Here is a 21,296-nt window from a genome sequence, read left to right as displayed (position 1 = left end):
AGCTCCAAGTGGGAAACTGGGTCTGCACATGCTTTGGTGGTCGCATCTTCAGGTCCAGCTCGTCGCGATCCATCAGATCTTTACACGCATGGTACCATGCAAGTCCCTGTGCAATGCTATTTCGGAACACGCCATGAAAATATTCAGCCCCACAGCGTTGGACAAGTAAGCTCGCAATTCCATGAATGGCGTAAATGCGGTCCCTTTCGTACGTCAGTTGCTTCGAGGAATAGGTGGAGATAAGCTGATACCAAACATAGGCGAGGACTTCGTCGTCTGGCATTGCTAGAGCATCTCGGGGCTGAGTGTACCAGGATGCATCTCCTCGATCTTCCAATTTCTAAAGCCTGCCTTCAATAAACTTGGAGCTTTGACATTCGAGATAAACACCATTCAAAGTCCAGTGTATTATACGTTGAGAAAGCATCAATTCCTGGACGTACCATCCGCGTTCCATCAGCGGTGATGTGCAGAGCACATTCTTCAGATTCTCTTCCGATTCTCAGCCCTTCAAAAGGACTGATTTTGAGATTGTGCTGGATGTGAGTTTCAAAGTGACGACGCGTGGGACAGGAAATCTACCCAGTGGTCGTTGGGTGAGAAAGCCTTCCGAGCTATCGCGCGCCAACGAGGCTGATATGCAACATTGCGCGTTGGCATAGTAGTCTCTCATCCTCATGGCTTCTAGTTTGAAGTCTCCAGGATCGTCTTTTGTGGCTTGGACAATGCACATTGCATCGACCCAAAGGTATCGAAAACCCATCATTCTCGTCAGCAGGATTGCATCCCTTATTGTCTTAGGCAGCATTCTCGTGGATAATCCGCATAAACGGCTTTCCAGATTATCTCGGGTTGTTTTAGTGCTCTCGTGACTATGACCCCAGCAGTAACTAAGAATCAAATATGGATGGGTGACTGAATTGTGGTCCGTTTCGATAAGCCGAATTGAATCATCCTCAGCTTCGCCGATATCAATCAGTCGTTTTGGGAAGACCGTGGTGTCACCCGAAAGTCCACAGTGACTATGGTTCTCTTGACGCTCATAACAATCCTTCATCCATGGTAGGATTTGGCCTTTGACCAGTTCTCTCAAGTCGCCAAGAATAGTTCCCGGAGAGAAACCTACATATAAGACACAAACATGAGTGTATAGTCTCGTAATGGAACCTCCTGAACTTACGGTATACTTGCCGTTCCTCCAACATCTCCGACGCTTCCCGTCCGTCGGTTGTCAAGCGGGCGAAGGAGATGTAGGCAGAGAGCTCAACTAACGTGCCTTTCGCTATCAATTTTATGAAAAGCGAACGTGTGGAAGTATCAACCATCATTGAAAGTGATGCGTCGAAATGCAACATGATTTTCTCTTTTGCAACATTTTCGCTGTTAATAATGCTACACCAGAAGAACTGACAAAGTGTACAACCTGTAGCGGCTGATTCTTCAAGTCGACCAAACGTTTTGTGGGGTGGATCTGGCCAGTAATTCACCCAATCGGCAATTGGGAGTTGCGGCCATTCAAAAAGTTGGCATGAAGCGCATAACTGCACAGAGCCTATCCCAGTGGTTGTGGTGGACATAGTAGCTTCGTCCTCTGAGGAAATGTCGCCAATACAGGTTGGGCGGGATGACAAGTGGTGAGCAAGTGTGCTAGGATGCTGTATGAGGGCGAGTCGCTACACATGATATAACGTAGACGCGAGACTTCGCATCCCCACTTGCAATGTGCGTTGTCAACACCGCCGCATTCGTTGCTATATCTTCTTATCTGAGCGCATGAGATGACACATTCTGGATCATTTAACTTGATAAAGGCATTGGTCGTTGGAGTCAATGATTGGAGTCTGCGAAGCTTGTGCCTGTGGGAAAGGTACCGTGCAGGAGCTGCGACATTTAATGCTCCAATCAGCTATGCTACCGCAAATATTCCGTCAAGTGGTTGCGGTTCTGACATGTGTTAGGCCCAAAGTCGAAGTGCCCCTCATTGCAAGAGTTTGGCTATTCGTGCGGATACTGCTGACAATCCCGATAGTAATCGATGATGACAATGTCGATGATAGCGATAACAACAACAGTGGCAATACTAAAGATATTAAAGAAGAAGGCGAGGAATCCTCAAAATAAAGACTGATTAAATAACTAACATAGGCAGTGATCCGCCTAAGTAGAAAACCTTTTGCCTGGCATCTTAGCATATAGCACCATGATTCACTAGCCCAGATGAGTTAGCTGAATGTGAAGGTAAATCGAAACGAGGCTGGCATTATACAAGCCTCTGCTTAGAACGGTCCGTGGGAGGCTTTCTTGCATGTCGACAAATTTGCACCTGGTGGTCTATGTTTCGAACTCGACAGTGACGTTGACCCCAACGGGACGGCCCGTGTCGACCAACCTGGCCTTCAACTCTTTCGCCCTTTCCTCCTTACCAGCAACCTCACCGATCTCTAGTCTCAGCTCTTTCAAAGAGAGCGGCCGACTCTCCAAAAAGTCCATGATCTTCCATTCCAGAGTCTCCCACCTCGCCACCTCGGCATCATCGTTTTCACGATTGAGATCATCCCACTGATATTTCCACCAGAAAGACATCTCATTGGTAATCGTAAGCACCTCAAGGCTTTCTGGCAAAACATCGATGATATCAGCGGTGCCTTGCGTCTTCCAGCCAAGAAGAACGGGTAAGGAAATATTCAGGTGAACCAGGCTGGTGAAATCTTCCAGCGAACCAATCGAACCGCGGATGCCCCAGGGTCCTGGCCCGCCACAGTCGATGGCCGTTGACGACCACAAGGTCAATGACAGTGATAGTTCCTTGAGTGATTCCTTTAGAGGTGCCAGAGCAGTTTGCAGGTTTTCCATGTTGAGCCATTCTTTCGCGCAGTCGGCGTCGATAGCGATATCGACTCTCAAGACTTCGAGAGTTGGGGAATTTCGAATGATTGTGGCAATGTTGTCTTCTGTGAGTTGGCATCTTTTCAAGACTAATCTCTTCAGTGTCGGTGCGGTAAGCAATGAAATCGGCTTAATCGGCTTTCCGCCGTCATCCACTCTGTGCAGCTCAAGCGTCTTGATCGAAGGCAGGCTGAAGAAAGGCAGAATGGATTCTGGGTAGATGCAGTATCCGAAATCCTTCGCAAGATCACCGTCGGGGATCGGTATGCTAAGTTGGAGTGTTTCAAGGCTGTTGAGAACGGAGCTGTTGTTGGAGGAGTATATGAGCTGCCCTAAGGTGCACAGGAATTGGTCCCGGGGAGGGCGAGCTTTGCCTCCGTCATCGTGACTGGCTCGGTCAAAGGTCTGTATCTCCAGACTTATCGCTGATGAAAGATGAGACACGATAGCAGCTATGGCATCTGGTAGTTCAAGCCCTCCAGTTGCTTCGCCTTGCACGTTGGCGAGCCATGATCCGAGAACAGCTCTTTCCTCCTCGTCGAAGTTCTTGCTGCAAAATTCTCGTCCGAGGCGCTGTGTGGTTCGCATGCCCCGCAGAGTCACGCTTCTTATGTTGTTGATTCGCGCGGCATTTCGAACAATAAAGCGCATTTGACTGATGATCTTGGGTATCGAGCCATCATTCCAATCCCAGCAAAGTTCATCTTCGATATGTGTCGTCATTTTAGGCCTCGTGGTACTTTAGTGTTTTGTTTGTGGTGATTGTGAATGCCCCATAACGAAGTTACCCCAGGGCGCGAGTGGACGCATTCAGCCCTGTACCTTATCCGTCATGTTGGGTAGAATCCCCTGTAAATTTAGTTGCTGACTGGCTACGGGATGCCATCAAACACCCGCTCCATCTAGGTCGGCCAAGTGCTGTCGGCTGGGCGGTCTGGCTTGCCAGATGGGCCGTGCATTGAGGACCCTCCAAAAGAAATCCGGCGATAATTCCGTCCAAGACCACCGACATTCCGTCAACCCGTCCTGATGCTCTCAGCCGCGCATAGTTTCTGTCAATACGCGCCAAAGGAAGCCACTGTGGCGGGCAACACGGGCTAGTCCCGGATTCAAAGCAGTAACACGACTAATGCGAAGTATCATGGCGATGACATCCCAGAAGCCGAGGATTACGAGGCCCTCGTAACGTCGAAACCCCACGCCCATCTCCACGTGCATTGCCTACGTATCGCGCGCCGAACACGGCCATCCCGAACCAGCGAGGAATCCTTCTTTGCTGCTGCCATTCGTCGTGAGTGGGCGATGCAATTCTCTAGGACTGTTGCGAAAGGTCGTCAGCCCCCGGCGGCGTTCCGGCAATGGCTGAAATCTCCGTTTTTGAGTGCCGTTTGCTGAGGGAAACGCCGCCGGGGTGGCTTGACACTCCTTTCGGACACCATCCCAGCCACACAGGATGTGATATAAACCTTTCAAGTCCTTCACAGTTTGGGGAGTGATGTCTCACTGGTGCAGTCTACCTTTCCAACATGTCTGATTCCAAGAAAAGCATCAGCTCTGAGACGGACGAGTCTCTTTGCGACAGCCCTCCTCCCTATGAGCTTCACTCATCCGGCGCGCTTCTTTCTAGCGCCGCAGCCATATCTGGTAGGTTCATCGCTGCCATGTGGTGTTTCTTACTAACCATCAACCAGCCGATGGTCAGGTCAACATCAACTTCCAGTCGGAGGATCCTGAGAAGCTTGCGGAGGAGCTTCCACCCTTCCCAGATGATGACGATGCCACTGCGCCGACATTCAACCATAAAACGGTTCCTCCTCTCAATGTCGTGATTCAAGTGGTCGGCAGTCGTGGTGAGTGGAAGGCATCCTCATCAATTGGAGACGACAGTTATTGAACTGCTGCAAATTAGGCGATGTCCAGCCCTTCATTGCTCTTGGCACAGCTCTTCGCAGATACGGCCATCGCGTACGGCTTGCAACCCATGATACATTCGCCAAGTTTGTGACGGACTCTGGTCTGGAGTTCTTCCCTATTGGCGGTGATCCGGCAGACCTGATGTCGGTATGTTAAACCATTATCATCGGTATGGTGTTTCCATCATTGACCACATCATAGTACATGGTCCGCAACCCCGGACTGATCCCATCAATGGAATCACTAAAGGGCGGTGACGTTGGACGGAAGCGCACCATGATGAAAGAGATGCTTCACGGATGTTGGCGATCTTGCATCGAGTCTGACCCCATCAGCAAGGAACCATTCGTCGCAGACGCCATCATCGCCAATCCTCCAAGTTTCGCCCACGTTCACTGCGCTCAAGCATTGGGCATACCCGTCCACATCATGTTCACCATGCCATGGACTGCCACCCGCGCCTTTCCGCATCCGCTCGCCAATATCCAACGTGGCGATAATCTCGAACCACAGACAACCAATTGGCTTTCCTATGGAGTCGTTGAGTTGATGACATGGCAAGGCCTCGGCGACGTGATCAACTCGTGGCGACGCAAAGACCTTGAGCTCGCACCGATACCAGCAAGTATGGGCCCAGGCATCACCACTTTTCTGAAGATCCCGCACACCTACTGCTGGTCACCTGCCGTTGTCTCCAAACCTGCTGATTGGGGTCCGGAAATCGACGTCTGTGGATTCTTCATGAGAGACGAACCCTCGTTCAACCCGCCATCCGACCTAGACGCCTTCCTCGCATCAGGCCCCCCTCCCCTCTATGTAGGATTCGGCAGCATTGTGGCGGATGACCCCGCCCGACTGACAGACGTTATCATCGCAGCAGCAAAAGCTTGCAATACTCGCGTGATCATCTCTCGGGGATGGAGCAAGCTCGGCGAGGGGAAGCCTAATACGGACGACGTCTTTTATCTAGGCGATTGCCCGCACGAGTGGCTATTCAAACGGGTATCAGCAGTGGTTCACCATGGAGGAGCAGGGACAACAGCGTGCGGCCTCACCAACGCCAGACCAACCATCATCGTGCCCTTCTTCGGTGACCAGCCATTCTGGGGTCGAGTCGTTGCCGGTGCAGGTGCCGGGCCTCTGCCAATTCCTCAGAAGGAACTCAGCGTGGAACGCCTGACCGAGGCAATCCAGTTTTGTTTATCCCCAGCGGCGAACCAGGCTGTGAAGCAAGTAGCTGACATTATGCGACGGGAACGAGGAGTGGATGCTGCTGTCGAGTCTTTCCATCGCAACATACCTGCCGCCAGCCTTCTTTGCGACATGCTGCCTGGACAGCCCGCCGCCTGGATGTACGAGGCAAAGAGCAAGTCAGGCCGCAAACATCTCAAGCTTTCAAACCAAGCCGCCACTTATTTGATCGACGCGAAGAAGATCAAATCTTCCGACTTGAAGCCCCTCCGAACGAAAGAGTACAACACCGACGTCACGCGATGGGACCCCATTACCGGCGGTGCGTCGTCACTCCTCGGGACGGTGACCGACTTCACCGTCGCGTTGGGCGGCACTTTCATCGACCCATGGAAGGAGTATAAGCGCTCCAGAGCTTCTGGTCACGAGGCTGGACGGGCCAGTGGTTCAGCTGCCTTGGCTGCTGGGAAGGGATTCGCCTCTATGACGGGAGCTGTCGCCAAGGGTGGTCTTGTAGACATGCCACTTGCGCTCACGGAAGGTCTGCACAACGTTCCGAGGCTGCTCGGTGACAAGCCTCGAGACAATGGCAAGGTGGAGGATTGGAAGAGCGGTGGCGTCGTAGCTGCAAAGGTGAGTCAAGCCGTCGTCCAGAATCAATTTGGGCCGCCTCTAACTTGATGTCAGACCTTTGGAACCGGCTTCTACGACGGCATCACCGGTGTCTTCACCGATCCCTACAAAGGTGCAAAGGAAGGAGGGGCTCTCGGCCTGATGAAGGGTGTCGCCACAGGCTCCCTCGGTCTTTTTACCAAACCAGGCGCCGGTAAGTAAACAAACTTCGTTATCCTCGAATATGTCGGTCAGAGCTGACCCGTGATGACCAGGGATGTTCGGGTTGGTGGCATACCCAGCACAGGGAATTCATAAATCCCTCAAGTCGAGGACGGGACGCGGGCATACGGTGTGGCAGGCAAAGTCTGACCTTCTGGACCGTGACCGGCGGAAGCAGCGCGAGGATTCCCCCCGCGCCGGAAGCAAGGTCCTGCAGGTGTTTGATGCCTACTTTGCGCAATAAAGTCGCATGCGGAGTGTATCATTTGGGGCGGCCACTTAGACAATAGCATTACCAAGCGATTGGGTTTCTACTGCATGGATTTTCTAGCTTGCTTGGCGTATCTAAATGTACTTGGTGGTTCCATGCATGTGAGAGACATTGGTATGGGACAAGACGGGTAGAAGATCAGTGAGAAGATGGGGCGCTTGATCGAATACAGGCTCAAATGGAAGCTCTCTGATGGCTCAATGCCTAACGAGTTCCACGAGAGTAAAAGGGCTCGGAACGAATAGTGCGCATGGAACGCTTCTGGCTGACCGGTCGGAAGAGAACGCGACAGATACGTCAGGAACAGAGGACGAACCGTCATTCCATGACCACCCACTTGCCACCAACCACCTCACAGCTGAAAGACGAGGCAAAAACAAAGAAACAAGCATGAACCGATGGCAAAAGTCCGTCGGGCTGCAACGAGAAACAAACAGAAAAAACAAAAAGCGGGTTCTCCACCTCCGGGACCCCGGTCCCGAGAACCTTGATGTCCCGGGCTCGGGCGGGGTTTGAGAACCCGGAGGGCCGTTGCCGACTCAGCCTCCCATACTCAAAGACCACTTCCACCCTCACCACCCTCGAGCTCGAAGCCAACACGACTTTAGCACCTCTTGGCCGTGGGGTCTTTCGCCTTGGCTACCATCTGTTTTCTTCCCCATTGGCCAATGGGGACTACATCCCTCCAGCGTCAGTCATGATCGTGAGCTTGGCGTTGAGCTTGCCCGCTTTGCTTGGCAATCACCCGACAGCTCGACTAACACAACCTCGCAGATGCCAAGATGGACGATATTGTTCGCGAAGGGCAGTCATGACCGAGAATGAGCTTGAGAGGTAACTCCACATGGGCGAAATATTGGCACTTTGTCAATCGAAGAAACGAAAAAGCTTGCTTGTGAGCTCCGGAGGAGGGGCTCGTTGGGAGGGCTACGGTGGTCTGGACGGCGGAAGATGGCTGGCGATGACTGCATACCCGCGGCGCATGTCGTTGCCCGATCAGCACATACGGCCGGGAGGGATGATGGCAGGGCATGACGAACGACGACCGACGAACCCACGCGAGCAGCAAACCCCTCATGGGCAAACAGCTAGCTCGCGTCTTGGCTCGACATGTCGAAAGAATCCTCATTGGCGTCCCAAAGCAACGGAACTAATCTCTCGATGAAAAAGAATTTTCCCTCGCAGCATCCCGCAGCTATAAAAGACCACCCGCATACCTCCCCATCACCAACTCTCGAAGAAGCTCCAAGCTCAAGCTGTTTCCCAAGCTCCTAGCTCACCTCAACTACATCAGCCCTTTCAAGCTCCTTGAACCAACCCTCCAAACACCTTCAAGATGATGTACACAACCCTCACCGCAGCCATGCTGCTCCTCTCCGGCGTCTCGGCCTCTCCCCTCGCCGTCCGCCAGGAGACCACCACCACCACCCCCTCCGCCTCCGTGCCCACCCCGGCCGAGCCCTACTCCTGGTCCAAGGACTGGCAAAAGACCTTCCCCATCCACCAGTCCTGCAACGCCACCCTCCGCGCCCAGCTCGAGGTCGCCCTCGCCGAGACCCAGTCCCTCGCCGCCCACGCCCGCGACCACATCCTCCGCTTCGGCGACGCCTCCGAGCACGTCCGCAAGTACTTCGGCAACGCCTCCACCGCCGCCGCCGTCGGCTGGTACGAGCGCGTCGTCTCCGCCGACAAGTCTCCCATGACCTTCCGCTGCGACGACCCCGACCGCAACTGCGCCACCCAGTCCGGCTGGGCCGGCCACTGGCGCGGCGACAACGCCACCGAGGAGACCGTCATCTGCCCGCTCTCCTTCGAGATCCGCCGCCCCCTCTCCTCCGTCTGCGGCCTGGGCTACAACGTCGCCAACTCCAAGCTCAACACCTTCTGGGCCACCGACCTGCTCCACCGCGCCTTCCACGTGCCCACCGTCTCCCTCGGCCAGGTCGAGCACTACGCCGAGGACTACGCCGAGGTGCTTGACCTCGCCAAGAACAACGCCAGCCTGAGTGTGATTGACAGCGACGCGCTGCAGTACTTCGCCATCGACGTCTGGGCCTACGACATCGCCGCCCCCGGCGTCGGATGCTCTGGTGAGCTCGAGGAGGAGCACGACCACGACACGCCTGCGCCTACCACCACCGCCGCCACGCCCGCCGCGACCACCTCCAGCGCTCCTCAGGAGTGCCACACCCACGCCGACGGCGTCGAGCACTGCACCTAAGCGTTAGTAGAACGAAAAAGGAAAGATGGTTGAAGAGTGTGTTGAGTGAGGAAGGAATGAGAGAGAAAACAGCCCCCCTTGCATGCCGGAACGATACCACTGGATTCATGATGTTAGACGAATATTTGGGAAAGAAACACAAATACCTTTTCGGGGAGGATGACTTCTTAATGATGCATAGAATAGACGAACACCCTCATTATTTATACCAATCAATAATAGTAGTGGCATATTTACTGTCAAAGAACCAGACCCTTTGCTTTCCATTGTCTTTTGTAAATGCCTTGTTTAAACCAACATAACCCGGGCGATCTCCCGCCGTGATTGAACCCTTTCTTGAACCAACACACTCCTGCACGCCTCTGTCAAGCCAAGCCAAGCGCGTCCGCACTGCCTGTGTATGCTTTTGTGTCATGACATGAAACCAATCATTATCTTGAATGCCAGTGCTCCAACAACTCTCTACGCTATGCAAACATTTTACTCCGCAACCAGGCCTTCCAAAACATTCATAGCCTTGGTGCCCTCGTTCTCAAACTTGCTGACCATGGCCTCGCACTCCTGACGCAGCCTCTCCTCGGCCTGGTTCGCGTTGAAGTGGATCCACTCCTCAACCGTCATCCTCTTCTCCGGGCTGGTGAGCTCGGTGCCCTTGTGCAGCAGCCTGTCAACAGCATTCCTCTTATCCGACTTCTCGGGCGACCCAAAGATGAGGTCGATATCGACCGGGTTCCAAGGCGTTGTACTCTGGAGACTAGCCAGAACCTTGCGCTTAGTCGGTGAGTTGGGGCGCGCCGGCGTGGATGAGGGTGCTTGCATCACACGCTTCTTTGCGGTAGCAGATCTTGAGGAAGGCGGCTGGTTCTCTGCGTCGGAGGATTGAGGAGATGGCGAGGGAGAAACAGCTGGTTGACGAGCTGACTGAGCAGGTGAAATACGCGGAGCCGCTGTTTGTTGTTGAAGGCTGCGACGTGTCGAGGGGGCAGCAACCACTGGGGAAGAGGATGCAGGTGGAAGGCTCTTCTTCTTCGGCTGCTGCTTGGGTTGAGGTGTTGGCTCGGGGGCTTCTGACTCTGGCTCCTCCTCTTCATCTTCTTCTTCTTCGCCCTCCTTCTCATTTTGGGGCTCATCTTCATCCTCTGCCTCATCATCTTGCGGCTCAGCTGGCGCTGGCGTCTGGCGCGCCGACGCAAATGATTGCCTTGCGGAGACCTCGTCAACTTCGTCCGCCTCCTCTTCGTCCTGCTCAGGCACTTCCTCTGCCTCAATTTCAGCCTCGGGTTCAACTTCGGGCTCAGACTCGACCTCGGGTTCGGGCTCGACGACTTCTTCAGGCTCGACTTCAGGTTCAGCAACTGGCTCTGGTTCAGCCTCAGGCTCAGCCACTTCAGGCTCAACCATATCAACCTCCTCTGTCTTGCTAGCCTCAAGGGAAGCACGCAGTTCAAGCGACTTCTTGGACGGGCGGCCGCGCTTCCTGCCGGTGCTGCCGGTGCTGGTGCGGCTGCTGGTGCTCATGCGGGCGTTGTTGGTAGTCTTCGTGATGACAGTAGCAGTGCTGATCTCGTCCTCCTCTGGGTCAACGCGCTCTTCAGGCTGGGCTGGCTCAACTGGCGCTTCCGGTTCGACTGCCATGGACAGCTCGTCTTCCTCGACAGGAACTGGCGCAGCCTTGGCCTTCTGAGCCTTGGTCTGCTTCGAGACCTTGCGAGGGCCAGCTGCCTTTCGTCCCTTCTTGGGAACCTCGAGGACTTCGGGCTCGTCGATGGTCATCTCGGCCTCGAGCTGCTTCAACTCCTCGTCGACGGCTGCTTCGTCGGCCACGTACGGCTCGGCATCGAACATTTGGCTGTCTGCCCGCTCAGGGCTGGCCGCTTCATCTTGGGGCACATGGGCCTTCTTCGTCTTTGGCTTCGGAGCAGGAACCTTTTGCCTTTCGGAATCAGAGTCTTGCATGATGTCCTCGTCATCAGTCAAGGGACGCTCCAAGTCTGCCTCGAGTTGTCGTTGAATCTCGTCATCTTCTTCGGGGAAAGCACCAGGCGCAGCTCTTAATGAGGCAGTGGAAGCCGTTGACTTGAGCGACTGTCCCGAAGCCTTTCGCGTCCCCTTGGTACCGGACGCACGAGCGGTCTTGCGGCCCTTGGGTGCTTTTGCAGGTGCCGGCGCATCAGCAATACTAATGTCTTGTTGCGATTGGTCAATGACGGAGCTGTCTGCAGCAGCCTTGCGACCACGCGGCGCGCGTTTTTTCGGTGCGGGTGCCTCGGAGACGGTCATCGCAGATTCGTCCGCTTCGTCGCTTGTGCGCTTGCGACCGCGGGCGGGCTTGGGGGGTGGTGCTGGGTCTTCTGCCTCCATAGGCTCGCTCTCTACAACCTCGACAGGCTCGTCCTTCTTCGCCTTGGTCTTCCTGCCCTTCGCCGTTGTCGTGGCCTTCTTGGCCCTTGATCCCTTTTTGCCAGGCATTGAGGCGGTCGTCAAAACGCTGTCGTCCACCTCGGCGGCGGCGTCGGTAAGAGTAGTGATATCTGATGCTGCTGTCGCTACGGATTGAACGGACAATCGCGCCGCCGTCTTGGAGCCTCTAGCTGCCTTGGCCCTTGGCTTCTTGGTTGCGCCGTACTGTTCCACGAGGGCAAAAAATGGGCATTCCGGTGATCGGTTGCTATGCTCGTCCCTGCGGATGTCAGATAAGTCCATAAAGGGAGAAGGCAAGACACTAACCAAGGCTTGTCACCCTGTTCCCACCCGTCTAATGCCAGGTCGCAGTAGGTACACGTCGCCATGTCATCGTATTCCAGGGAAGGCGTGTACTTCCATCCGGCCTCCGCAAGCTGTGAATGGTCAGCGCATGAATCAAGATGCAGGTGCAACGCGACTTACCTGCTTAGTCTTGCACTTCCAGCCTCTCTTGCCATCATGCGGCCAGCGCCCACCGAAAGTCTCCTTCCTCGCGTTGATCATGCGGGTGCTGGAAGGATCCTCCGACGCGAGGTTGCCCACGTTCGCTTCAATGCCGGCAACAATAGCCCACCCACAGTTAGGAGCGTGCTTAACATGCTCCTCCAGGGCATTGTCGCCTTCTTCCCACCCATCGAGGGACTTATTGCATAAAAAGCACGCGACATTATCGGGGTTCTCGGGAAACGGACGCCATACAAAACCTGCTTTCGCGAGCTGGTCCAAGTTAGCGCGCGTCTTCCTTCTCGATATCTCCTCCTGAATTCAAACGTACGTCCTCGGGCAAAAGATATTTTGCGTGCGGCCATGTCAGGTTCTTCGAGGCGCCTTTCCCTGCGCCAGATGCGCGTCGTTTCGGTTGAGGGAAGGATTGTTTGAAGGAGGCAAGACGGCCTTCGAATGTGAAAAATTCCGCGGGGACCAAGCCTTCGAAAGACATGGCGGGTATGATTTGGTATGGTGTGTCTGGGGAAGGTCGAATTTGGTGAAGGTATGAATGTCGCGATCAGGGACGCGAAGCGTTTGCGAAGGGGTGAAGGGGCGGCGGCGCGTCGATCGCAGAAAGCAAATGTTAATCGCAGCAAAAATGCATTAGGACCGTGTGGGTTCGAGTGTTAATCGCGTCGGCCGTGAGAGAGAATAGGAATGCTGGAGCTGCGAAGGTTAGTAGCGAGTTGTTGTTGAATTGGTGTCGAAAAGCGCAATGACGGCGTCGGCCGTGATAAAAGCGAGGGACGGGAGTGTGCCGGGCGTGGGCTGGATCGGCAGAGCCCCAATCGCATTGGCTAGATCTGTCGCGTTTGTTTACATTCAGCTTCTGCTGTTCCCGTTGCTAGCGGCAGGAGTTGGGTGGGTCCGGCGGGGTGTGGCTGACGGATGCATGACATGAACCCTCACGGCGCATTCGAGCTGCAAGTGGCTGGAGCTCATTGCTATTGATTGTGGCTCAACCATCAATAGTATCCCATCACTTCCCGCATGCAGCAGACTGTACTGCAACGGACTTTTAACAGTGTTATTTGGGGCTGTTTCCCCGTCATCTTGTGATGACCAGTGCTAAAGATACAATTACAACACTGCTTGCTTCAACATGAATCAGCATTTACTGGGGAATGCCCAGCTCCTTGTAGAAGGCCTCAGTGCTAGGCTTGCGGCCAAGGAACTGCTCCAAGGTCAACATCTCCTCCTGGCTACCGCCCTTCTCCAGAACAGTGTGCCTGTAACGGCGGCCCTCCTTGCCGTTCATGGGATCAGCCTTGAAAACAGAGTAGAACATGTCGGTCGAGTACACCTCAGATGAGAGGTAGCCGTAGTAGCCGGCATCGTATCCTCCAATAAGGTGACCGAAGCAGGCTTGTCCGTTACCCCAGTTGCTGTCATGGTTAGCTTCCAAATTCGTTGGACGATGAATCGGGGTTTCAACATACTTCTTCTCGCCCTGAGCTTCGGGGCCCTTGATTCCAGCAATCTGGCCACGAAGCTCGTTGTAGACCTCCGACATTTCCATGTCCTCAATCTCCTCATGGCTCTTGGGGGTGTGGACAGTCATGTCGAAGATGCCAAAGTGAAGCTGGCGCAGGTTGAAGAGCGCAGCGTTGACATGCTTAGTGGAGATCTGCTTCTCAATAAGATCGTCGGGGATCTTCTCGCCAGTCTGGTAGTGGTTGGAGAGAGACTTGATGACGCTAGGAGTCCAGCACCAGTTCTCCAACATCTGGGACGGCGCCTCGACGAAATCTCTCACAGTGCTTGTTCCGTGGAAACGGCTGTAAGTGCAGCGGCCAGCGAGGTCGTGAATGCCGTGACCAAGCTCGTGGAAGAGCGTGACAACCTCGTCGTGCTTGAGCAGAGAAGGCTTCTTGGGGGTAGGCTTGCTGAAGTTGCAGACTAGCGCAGTCGCAGGGTACCTGCGAGAGCCGTTCGCTTGCAGGTAGCCAGGCTGCAGGTTAAAGTTGGCAGCGTGGCCGTACTTGCCCTGACGCGGGTGGAGGTCGAGGTAGAGGTAGCCAACAAAGCCGTCACCCTCAGAAGCATCATCCCAGACGCTGAAGATGATGACGTCCTCGTGCCAAGCAATATCGTCGGCCTTGCCAGTAGGGCTCAATGTAGCACGATCCTCGGGCTTGAGCTCCACAAAGACGAAACCCAGAAGCTCCTCGAAGATCTTGAGCATACCAGCAATGGTAGAGGTAATGGGGAAGTACTCGGCAATCTTATTCTCGTCAATACTATACTCCTTCTCGATCATCAATCGGTCGTAGAACTTGTGGTCCCAGAGGTAGTAGTTGCCGTCGTTTGACACGCCGCGAGCCTCGGTATCCGCCTTCTTGAGCTCGAGCAAGTGCTCAACCTCCTTGGCACCGCCAGCGGCGAGGCGAGAGCGGAGGTCACCCAGGAAGTCTGTGACGGTCTTGGAGGTCTTGGCCATCTTGTCCTCAATACGGAGCGAAGCGTGGTCGGGGTAGCCGAGCATACGAGCAGCCTCGTCGCGAAGGACGATGGCCTCCTTGAACAGCGGAGCATTCTGGTTGCATTTATTCTCGTTTTGAATAAAAACCTTGCGTCTCGTCTCGGGGTTCGTCGCGAACTTGAGGGTAGGGAAGAGGTCGGGGTACTTAAAAGACAGCTTGAGCTTGCCCTCGTTGTCGCCGGTACCCTTCTCGAGGCCGTCAATGACGTCCTCGGAAACTCCGTCGAGCTCTTCGGGGGTGAACCAGATGCCGCCATTCTCCTCATTGAGGTTCTTCTGGAACTCGATCTGGATCTGACTAAGACGCTTCTTGATCTCCTTGAAGCGGTCTCGCTGAGGGCCAGCGGGCAGACCCAGTCCCATCTTGATATACTTCTTGTAGTCCTTCTCGAGCAAACGTAGGCTCTCGGGGTCAAGCCCCTCGGCGTCCTTGCGGTTGTGGATTGCCTCAATCAGCTTGAAGACATCCTCCCTCATGTTCACCTCGATGGAGAAATCGTCCATGATCTTGTCGGCCTCGGTGGACGCCTCGCGCAGGGCAGCATCTCCAGAGACGTACTGGTAGAAGCCGAGTATTCTAGTCGACAGGCCACTCTCGTTCTCATCCTTGGCGATGGGGCGCATGACATTGTCGAAGGTGGCCTTCTCGGCGGGGATCTCGGCAACGAGCTTGTCGAGGAGGGCACGGGTCTGGTCGCAGATCTTCTTGGAATCGCCGACAATGGACTCCTTGGTGCCGGTGAAGACGGGCGGCGCCTGGGGCGGCGACTTGTACTTGTCGGGAACCGTCATGGCAGCGGTCACCAATGGGCGGTATGTGGAGGTGGGAGTGGCGACGAGGGGATTCGGCTTGAATCGCAACTGGGCGAAGAGAGAAGTGATTCTCGGAACTGCTCGCGGGGCCGCCAGGATGAGAGATGTTACGAGGAAGAAGAGGGAGAAGGAGAGTATGAGGAGGGGTAGGCGCTTGAAGTTGAAGAAAGCGAAGGACGCCACGGCGACTGGGCGAAACACGGTTCGATCAGTCGGTCTAGAGTCGGAGCGGGGGAGGGGAAGCAGCAGCACCAGGTGAGGCGGTGGTCGCTGATGCAGGGTCGGTTGGATGCGGTGGTCGCTTGCTGAGGCGGTTGTGCTGGTGGTGGTCAGGTAAGGTAGGTACAGCAGGCGAAGTAGAGTTCGAGTAAGGCAGGCGCGGGTAGTTACGCAAAGCAGTGGACTGAGGTGGTGACTTGCAGGAGCTCAGGCGGGGACGATGTCTAAGTGGAAGGTGGCTAGTGGTTGATGGCGGGACGTCGTCTGCCAGCGACGGTGGTGCTGCGTCCAGTCCAAGCTCCCGGCGCTGCGACATCCGCCCCACGCTGAAGCAAGCGGGGTGTCAGTTGTCACCTTTGCTGTCCTGCCCGACTATGTGCTGTCTTGTAAGGAGATATGTTTGTTCTAGATGGTTTTTGACCATCTGCACATCTGCAGAGCACTTGCATCTTTTTCAATCACTTGGGCCATCGTTTCAATTGCGTTGACGAGGGTGTTGGGATGGTCAATGGACTATGACCAAACAGTGGCACCCCAGTTGGACCCTTCTGCAGGTCCAGATGTCCCGACGCAAGCCACATCGCCTGACACTGAGAAAGATTATGTAAGACAGCGGCATCGGCTAATGCGGGGTGCTGCGTTGCTGGGCAGACAGCCGGGGATGGTCGCAACAAACGGCTGATGACATCTCACCGGCATAGTCTGGCCAGCAAGACAAGAGTAACAGTGTTTAAGATGGCTGAGAGATCAAGCATAAGGATAGTTGTGGAAATGGATGAGATGAATTGATTGCTATCAGTGCCGCTGATCCGCAGCCCCCTCTAACCCCTAAAACAAACAAGCATGACCCTCGATGCTGTCCTGCGCACACACACATCGCACAACCTCCTGACGTCCGTACGTGAACATGCAAATAGGTATCAAAGTGTTTATTTCTTGGTGGTATCGGTTCTATCGAGAGCCGTACATGATGATCCAGAGCAAGCCTCTGACGAGCAAACTCCGGAAATACCCAAATTCCCTACAAGTAGCGAAACAATCGCCCAACGCAACGCAACGCAACGCAAACGCCATCCCATCGTGCCAGCCATGCAAAATGTCTTCGTAAGCTGCTCTTCTTGATCTTTCTCTCCCGTGTATGTCGTACAACTCGCTCAAATGCCTCCCCTCAGTCCGTCAGCTAGGTGGCGAACGTTTAGTTGGCAAGAATGGTGCGGACGAGCTCTGTGTCTGTTGTCAGCAGTTTGTTACGCATAGAAGAAGTGCCTGCGCGAGAGGCGATGGGGAGCGTACCGGTGTAGTTGACCTGGCCGGAGCTGGTGTCCACGGCCTTGAGCAGCTCGTCGACCTCCTCATCCGTCATCTTCTCGCCGAGGTTGGTCAGGATGTACTTCAGCTGGCCGACGCCGATGAAGCCCGTCATGTCCTTGTCGAACACTTGGAAACCGCGGCAGTACTCCTCGGGCTCACCAGGGTCGCGGAAGCCGCCGGGGCGGTTGAGGATGCGCTGGAAGGTCTCGAAGTCGACTGTTTGCAAAGTCAGTCGCCGGTCATCTTTCCCTTCACGTCTCGTCCGAATCGCATCGCGTGTCGGATCGCACAGAGTGTTCGGCGGCAACAGGTGCGGAGGAGGGGGCAGGAAACTCACAGTCGCCTCCGACGTTCTTCTCGAGGTCGCGGATCTCGGTGAGGGTAGGGTTCTGGCCGCAGGCGCGGAGCAGGTCGCCGAGGCTGTCGATGGCGACACGGCCGTTGCCGCGCTTGTCGAACAGGGAGAAAGCCTCCTTGTAGTTGGTCGAAGCCTGAGCGTCGTACTGGTTAGAAGCCATTTTGGACAAGAATTCTTGGTTGCGTGTCTGCGCAAAGGTCTCGATGTGTTCGCGGGGTTGCGAGTTTGATGCGTCGCAGCGGATGCAGAAGAAAGTAGAAGTAAAATGGCGCGCAGAGGTGTATGCAGTGGGAGAAAGATTGGGTGGGAGGAAGGAACAGAAATGTCGTGATGCAGAGTCGGATGCTTCTAGCCTGGCGCCGAGTCCCAAAGTGTGCTTGCCCTGTTGTCGCTGCCAGTGGTTGGTTGGTGCCGCCGCTGATCGGAAAGTTCGCCCCGTGGCTGGCCGCTGTTGTTTGGGTCGGACGCTGGACCTGTTGGCGGGTGGATGGCGGGCTGCTCGTTCTTTCTCCCACTGCAATTTTCCCGCCCAAAGTGCTTCTACAAGGTTCGCCGCTGAACCAACCACACGCTAAGGCAGGTTTTTTCGACTCCTCCAGGCGAGTACCTCACTACTCACGTCGAAAAAAGGGGCTGCCGAATGGCTGACTGGCTCCTCCCTTCCCTTTGTTTACATTTTTCTGTGTGAGGGAGGGGTGGGGGTGGAAAACAAAACAAAAAAGCAATTGGGGGGGACTCCAAAACTCACCATTCTGGTCTGTGTAATGTGGTACGGCTGGTTCCTCTGTTCTGTTCTCTGGTAGGACGGGCGAAAGAAAGGCATACTTTTGGGGTGTTGTTTTGATTGAGACGAAAAAACCACGAAGCAGAAGCAAAGCAGACAAAGGTGTTTTCTGCAAGTTGAATGTTTGGCGGTCGAAACGCTTTATGTTCTCAAACCCCCCTTCCCCTCCCCTCTCCTTATCCTGCTGTTGGCCTGTCCTCTGCCATTTTTTATCCAATGTTCATTTTTATCCAAGCCGGCCCTGGGCCATGGGGATTCCCAGTCACCGTTATTCATGCGGTTTACAGACGGGCGGTGTGAGTCTGCCCGCTGCACCGCTGTGCGCACTATTGGGGGACGGGAGGCACCCTGGGCGGGCGGCGAGCGGTAAGCAGCACCACTACCACTGCGCCAGGCAAGCAAGCAAACCACCAAAGGCAATCAAGGCGAACACAGTGTGCCACCACTCGGTGCAGCGTTTTGGGAGTCTCAGTCGACGCACCCGCCAAAACTCCTGAAACCTGACGGGGCAACGAGGGCCGGTGGGGTCGCAGTGGCAGGAGCCGAGCGCCGCGGGACCCGCACAATCTCAGGCCCGTCGCCGAACGGCCAATGACGTCCCGCGAATGTCTTCTTCACCCATGGCCGCCAGCGACCCAATTCCCACCGCTAACTGGGCACCAGTCATCTTCTACCCTTTGAGCCCAGCTATATCCAATTTGTGGAGGTTTACGCCACACTATGAAAATTCTGTTTATACTTTAATAGATACCTACTAAGTATCGTGATATTATTTATAATAACTAAGAAAGTTTTAATCTAGGTTTATAAGAATATTATTAATAACCTTAATAACCTATAAATAACTTACTATATAAGGTTATATAGGAGGAAGAATATAAGTCTATTCTTCCTCTACTTATTAACTATCCTTAATAAGATTAACTTATTATAATTAAACTAATTAAGATACTTATTACTAAATTAATAAACTAGAAGATAAAAGAGAAGGTTAATTTTATTACTTTTATAAAAAAGTATAAATAATATATCTAAGTTACTATTAATAATATAAGTTTTAATATTAAATCCCTAGATAAGTCTAAGGATAAGTACTACTACTAAATATTTATCTATTAAATTATAGTATACCTCCTCTCCTAATCTAATAAGGTCTAAGGTATTAAGGAGTACTAAAAGGATTAATAAAAACTCTATAAAAAGCTTAGATATAATGAGTAAATAAGAGAGGTTTAGGAGGAGCTTAATAAGCTAAATAAATATAAAGAATATAAGAATAAGGTAATTATAGCGATTACTATAATCCTCTCTAACTATTAAAGTCGAGAGAAGTGAAGGGAGAAGGGAAAAGGGGGGGGGGATTATAAGGGTAGCCTACGTGCTAGTAGAGTTTCTAAAAAGTACACTTTAATACACTATATCACTTCACAGTGAACTGGGCACCAGTCATCTTTCATGGGCCATGGCGTGCACTATCGACAATCACTTTCGCAGCATCGTCACTTCACGAGATTATGCACCGCACTTTTATGTCGTGACATGGCCGTCGTCTTGATAATGAACATCTCGTCGCTTCTCGCACGTTGTGATCGCCCTCGAGCGGTTCGTCCCGACACCTCAGACTCAGACCCCGAGCCGGCGAGTCATTCCTCCACCCGTCGATGACAACCTTCACTTCCTCTTGGCCAGGATTATCGTCGTCCCCCAGACCGCCTCGACCTCCACCTCCCGCCACCTGTCGCCCTTCGCCTTCCACTCCGGCACCGTCTCCAGCAGCCGGTCAAACAGCGCGTCCGCAATGTCCCCCGTCCCGCCCTCCGCCCGGCTCTTGATCTCCGGGTGCGCGTCCAGCCACCCGCGGTACGAGCTGAACGTGCGCACGTAGCCCTCGAACTCGCCCAGCTTCAGCGTCTTGCGCTGCCACGCCGCCTCGGGGGCTACGTCCCCTCCAATCTGCGACGTGGTGCGGTCTGGGTCGTAGATGATGCGCTTGACCTTCTCCCACTCCGACGCGGGCGGGTCGACCACCGACAGGTTGTCCCGTAGGATCTGGCGGCCCGGCTTCTCCCAGTACTCTCCCATCGTCTCCAGTGGGAAAGCAGGTGAGGCCTGCCCCTCGCCGTAGCAGAAGTGGTCGAAGATGGCGTTGGCCTCGGGGTATCCGATGAGAATGTTGTCCTTGTAACCCCAGAATGCCAGCGTGCCGCCGCTCTTGACGACCCGGGCGAGCTGGGGCCATACTTTGGAGTAGTTGAACCAATGCGCTGCTTGACCCGCCACAACGAGGTCCACAGACTGGTCCTCCACGAAGGAGAGGTCCTCGGAGCTGGCCTGACGGAACGTGATCTTGGGATCTGTTGTTGACTCTGATGCCTGCTTGACCATGTTGGCGCTCGGGTCAATGGCGATGACCTTGCTGAAATGCGGCGCCAGTTCCCGTGAGATGAGGCCGTGGCCACAGCCTAGGTCCAGCGCCGTCCCATTCGACGACTTCGCATTGTGGTATCCCAAGATCGTCTTGTACAGCGATGCTGGGTATGACGGGCGGAAAGCCGCATATCCAGCCGCGTTGAACGTGGAGCGTCTGGAGAATGTTAGCTAGTTCTCGTCCATGAGGTTGCGTAAAAATGAGGGTCTGCGTACGCAAATACAGACATCGTGAAATGCTTCTGTGTATCTGTAATTGGTGTGCTGCTATTGGTCGGTGCTTCTTGATGTCGTAGAGAAGGGTACAGTTCAGCTTGGTGTTGATGTTTTGATGAAGTTCAAGTCTGGCCTCCCATCTGCAACAATCCCCAACAAAGACGCACCCAGTTCCTCTTTATCCTCCTTATTCGGCTCTTTTGCAAAATCTCACGGCACCAGACAGCCGAATGATGTTGCCACAGCCCAGTCACGAAAGCCTCAAACACCGGCAGACTGACTAAGGTATCCGTCGACATCAAGCAATGTGCGGCTCAGCCCAGGCCTCATCGGCCGTGGTTCCCCAGTTTTCCGCCCCCCACGCGGGCGGTAACCGCCCGCGGCGCATTGAGAAGTGGCCTCGGGCTCGGCCACAGC

At 54.3% G+C, this 21,296-nt stretch overlaps 8 protein-coding genes across 8 annotated transcripts; 2 read left to right on the top strand and 6 right to left on the bottom strand.

Annotated features, from left to right (window-relative positions):
* Positions 1 to 502: 502 nt before the first annotated feature.
* On the bottom strand, positions 503 to 1,282 carry GCG54_00008498 (uncharacterized protein; the record flags this gene model as incomplete). The annotated part of the gene is made up of 2 exons (XM_045408463.1): positions 1,181 to 1,282; positions 503 to 1,122 (listed from the first exon to the last, which is right to left on the bottom strand). Exons 1-2 carry the CDS (start codon positions 1,203 to 1,205, stop codon positions 503 to 505), a joined length of 645 nt encoding a protein of 214 aa, XP_045263153.1. The 5' UTR covers positions 1,206 to 1,282.
* A 1,049-nt stretch (positions 1,283 to 2,331) lies between these two features.
* GCG54_00008497 (uncharacterized protein) lies at positions 2,332 to 3,609 on the bottom strand (the record flags this gene model as incomplete). Its single annotated transcript, XM_045408462.1, has 1 exon — positions 2,332 to 3,609. The coding sequence occupies one exon, from the start codon at positions 3,607 to 3,609 to the stop codon at positions 2,332 to 2,334; it is 1,278 nt and encodes a 425-aa protein (XP_045263152.1).
* Positions 3,610 to 4,244: 635 nt separating this feature from the next.
* On the top strand, positions 4,245 to 7,069 carry GCG54_00008496 (Sterol 3-beta-glucosyltransferase UGT80A2; the record flags this gene model as incomplete). Its single annotated transcript, XM_045408461.1, has 7 exons — positions 4,245 to 4,341; positions 4,399 to 4,530; positions 4,578 to 4,736; positions 4,796 to 4,947; positions 5,002 to 6,624; positions 6,679 to 6,817; positions 6,879 to 7,069. The coding sequence occupies 7 exons, from the start codon at positions 4,245 to 4,247 to the stop codon at positions 7,067 to 7,069; spliced, it is 2,493 nt and encodes an 830-aa protein (XP_045263151.1).
* Positions 7,070 to 8,432: 1,363 nt separating this feature from the next.
* GCG54_00008495 (Major allergen Asp f 2) lies at positions 8,433 to 9,317 on the top strand (the record flags this gene model as incomplete). Its single annotated transcript, XM_045408460.1, has 1 exon — positions 8,433 to 9,317. One exon carries the CDS (start codon positions 8,433 to 8,435, stop codon positions 9,315 to 9,317), a length of 885 nt encoding a protein of 294 aa, XP_045263150.1.
* Positions 9,318 to 9,797: 480 nt separating this feature from the next.
* On the bottom strand, positions 9,798 to 12,720 carry GCG54_00008494 (uncharacterized protein; the record flags this gene model as incomplete). Its single annotated transcript, XM_045408459.1, has 4 exons — positions 9,798 to 11,997; positions 12,045 to 12,154; positions 12,204 to 12,497; positions 12,556 to 12,720. The coding sequence occupies 4 exons, from the start codon at positions 12,718 to 12,720 to the stop codon at positions 9,798 to 9,800; spliced, it is 2,769 nt and encodes a 922-aa protein (XP_045263149.1).
* Positions 12,721 to 13,383: 663 nt separating this feature from the next.
* GCG54_00008493 (Saccharolysin) lies at positions 13,384 to 15,882 on the bottom strand (the record flags this gene model as incomplete). Its single annotated transcript, XM_045408458.1, has 2 exons — positions 13,384 to 13,654; positions 13,709 to 15,882. Coding segments are annotated over 2 exons (2,445 nt in total), but the record flags the coding sequence as incomplete, so codon positions are not given.
* A 1,096-nt stretch (positions 15,883 to 16,978) lies between these two features.
* GCG54_00008492 (Myosin regulatory light chain cdc4) lies at positions 16,979 to 17,612 on the bottom strand (the record flags this gene model as incomplete). Its single annotated transcript, XM_045408457.1, has 2 exons — positions 16,979 to 17,310; positions 17,432 to 17,612. The coding sequence occupies 2 exons, from the start codon at positions 17,610 to 17,612 to the stop codon at positions 16,979 to 16,981; spliced, it is 513 nt and encodes a 170-aa protein (XP_045263147.1).
* Positions 17,613 to 19,907: 2,295 nt separating this feature from the next.
* On the bottom strand, positions 19,908 to 20,893 carry GCG54_00008491 (uncharacterized protein; the record flags this gene model as incomplete). The annotated part of the gene is made up of 2 exons (XM_045408456.1): positions 19,908 to 20,820; positions 20,880 to 20,893. The coding sequence occupies 2 exons, from the start codon at positions 20,891 to 20,893 to the stop codon at positions 19,908 to 19,910; spliced, it is 927 nt and encodes a 308-aa protein (XP_045263146.1).
* Between the last annotated feature and the right edge of the window lie 403 nt (positions 20,894 to 21,296).

The sequence above is a fragment of the Colletotrichum gloeosporioides genome, assembly GCF_011800055.1.
Source record: "Colletotrichum gloeosporioides strain Lc1 chromosome Unknown consensus_52, whole genome shotgun sequence".
NCBI classification, from domain to species: Eukaryota; Fungi; Ascomycota; class Sordariomycetes; order Glomerellales; family Glomerellaceae; genus Colletotrichum; species Colletotrichum gloeosporioides.
This window is presented reverse-complemented; position numbering and strand designations above follow the sequence as displayed.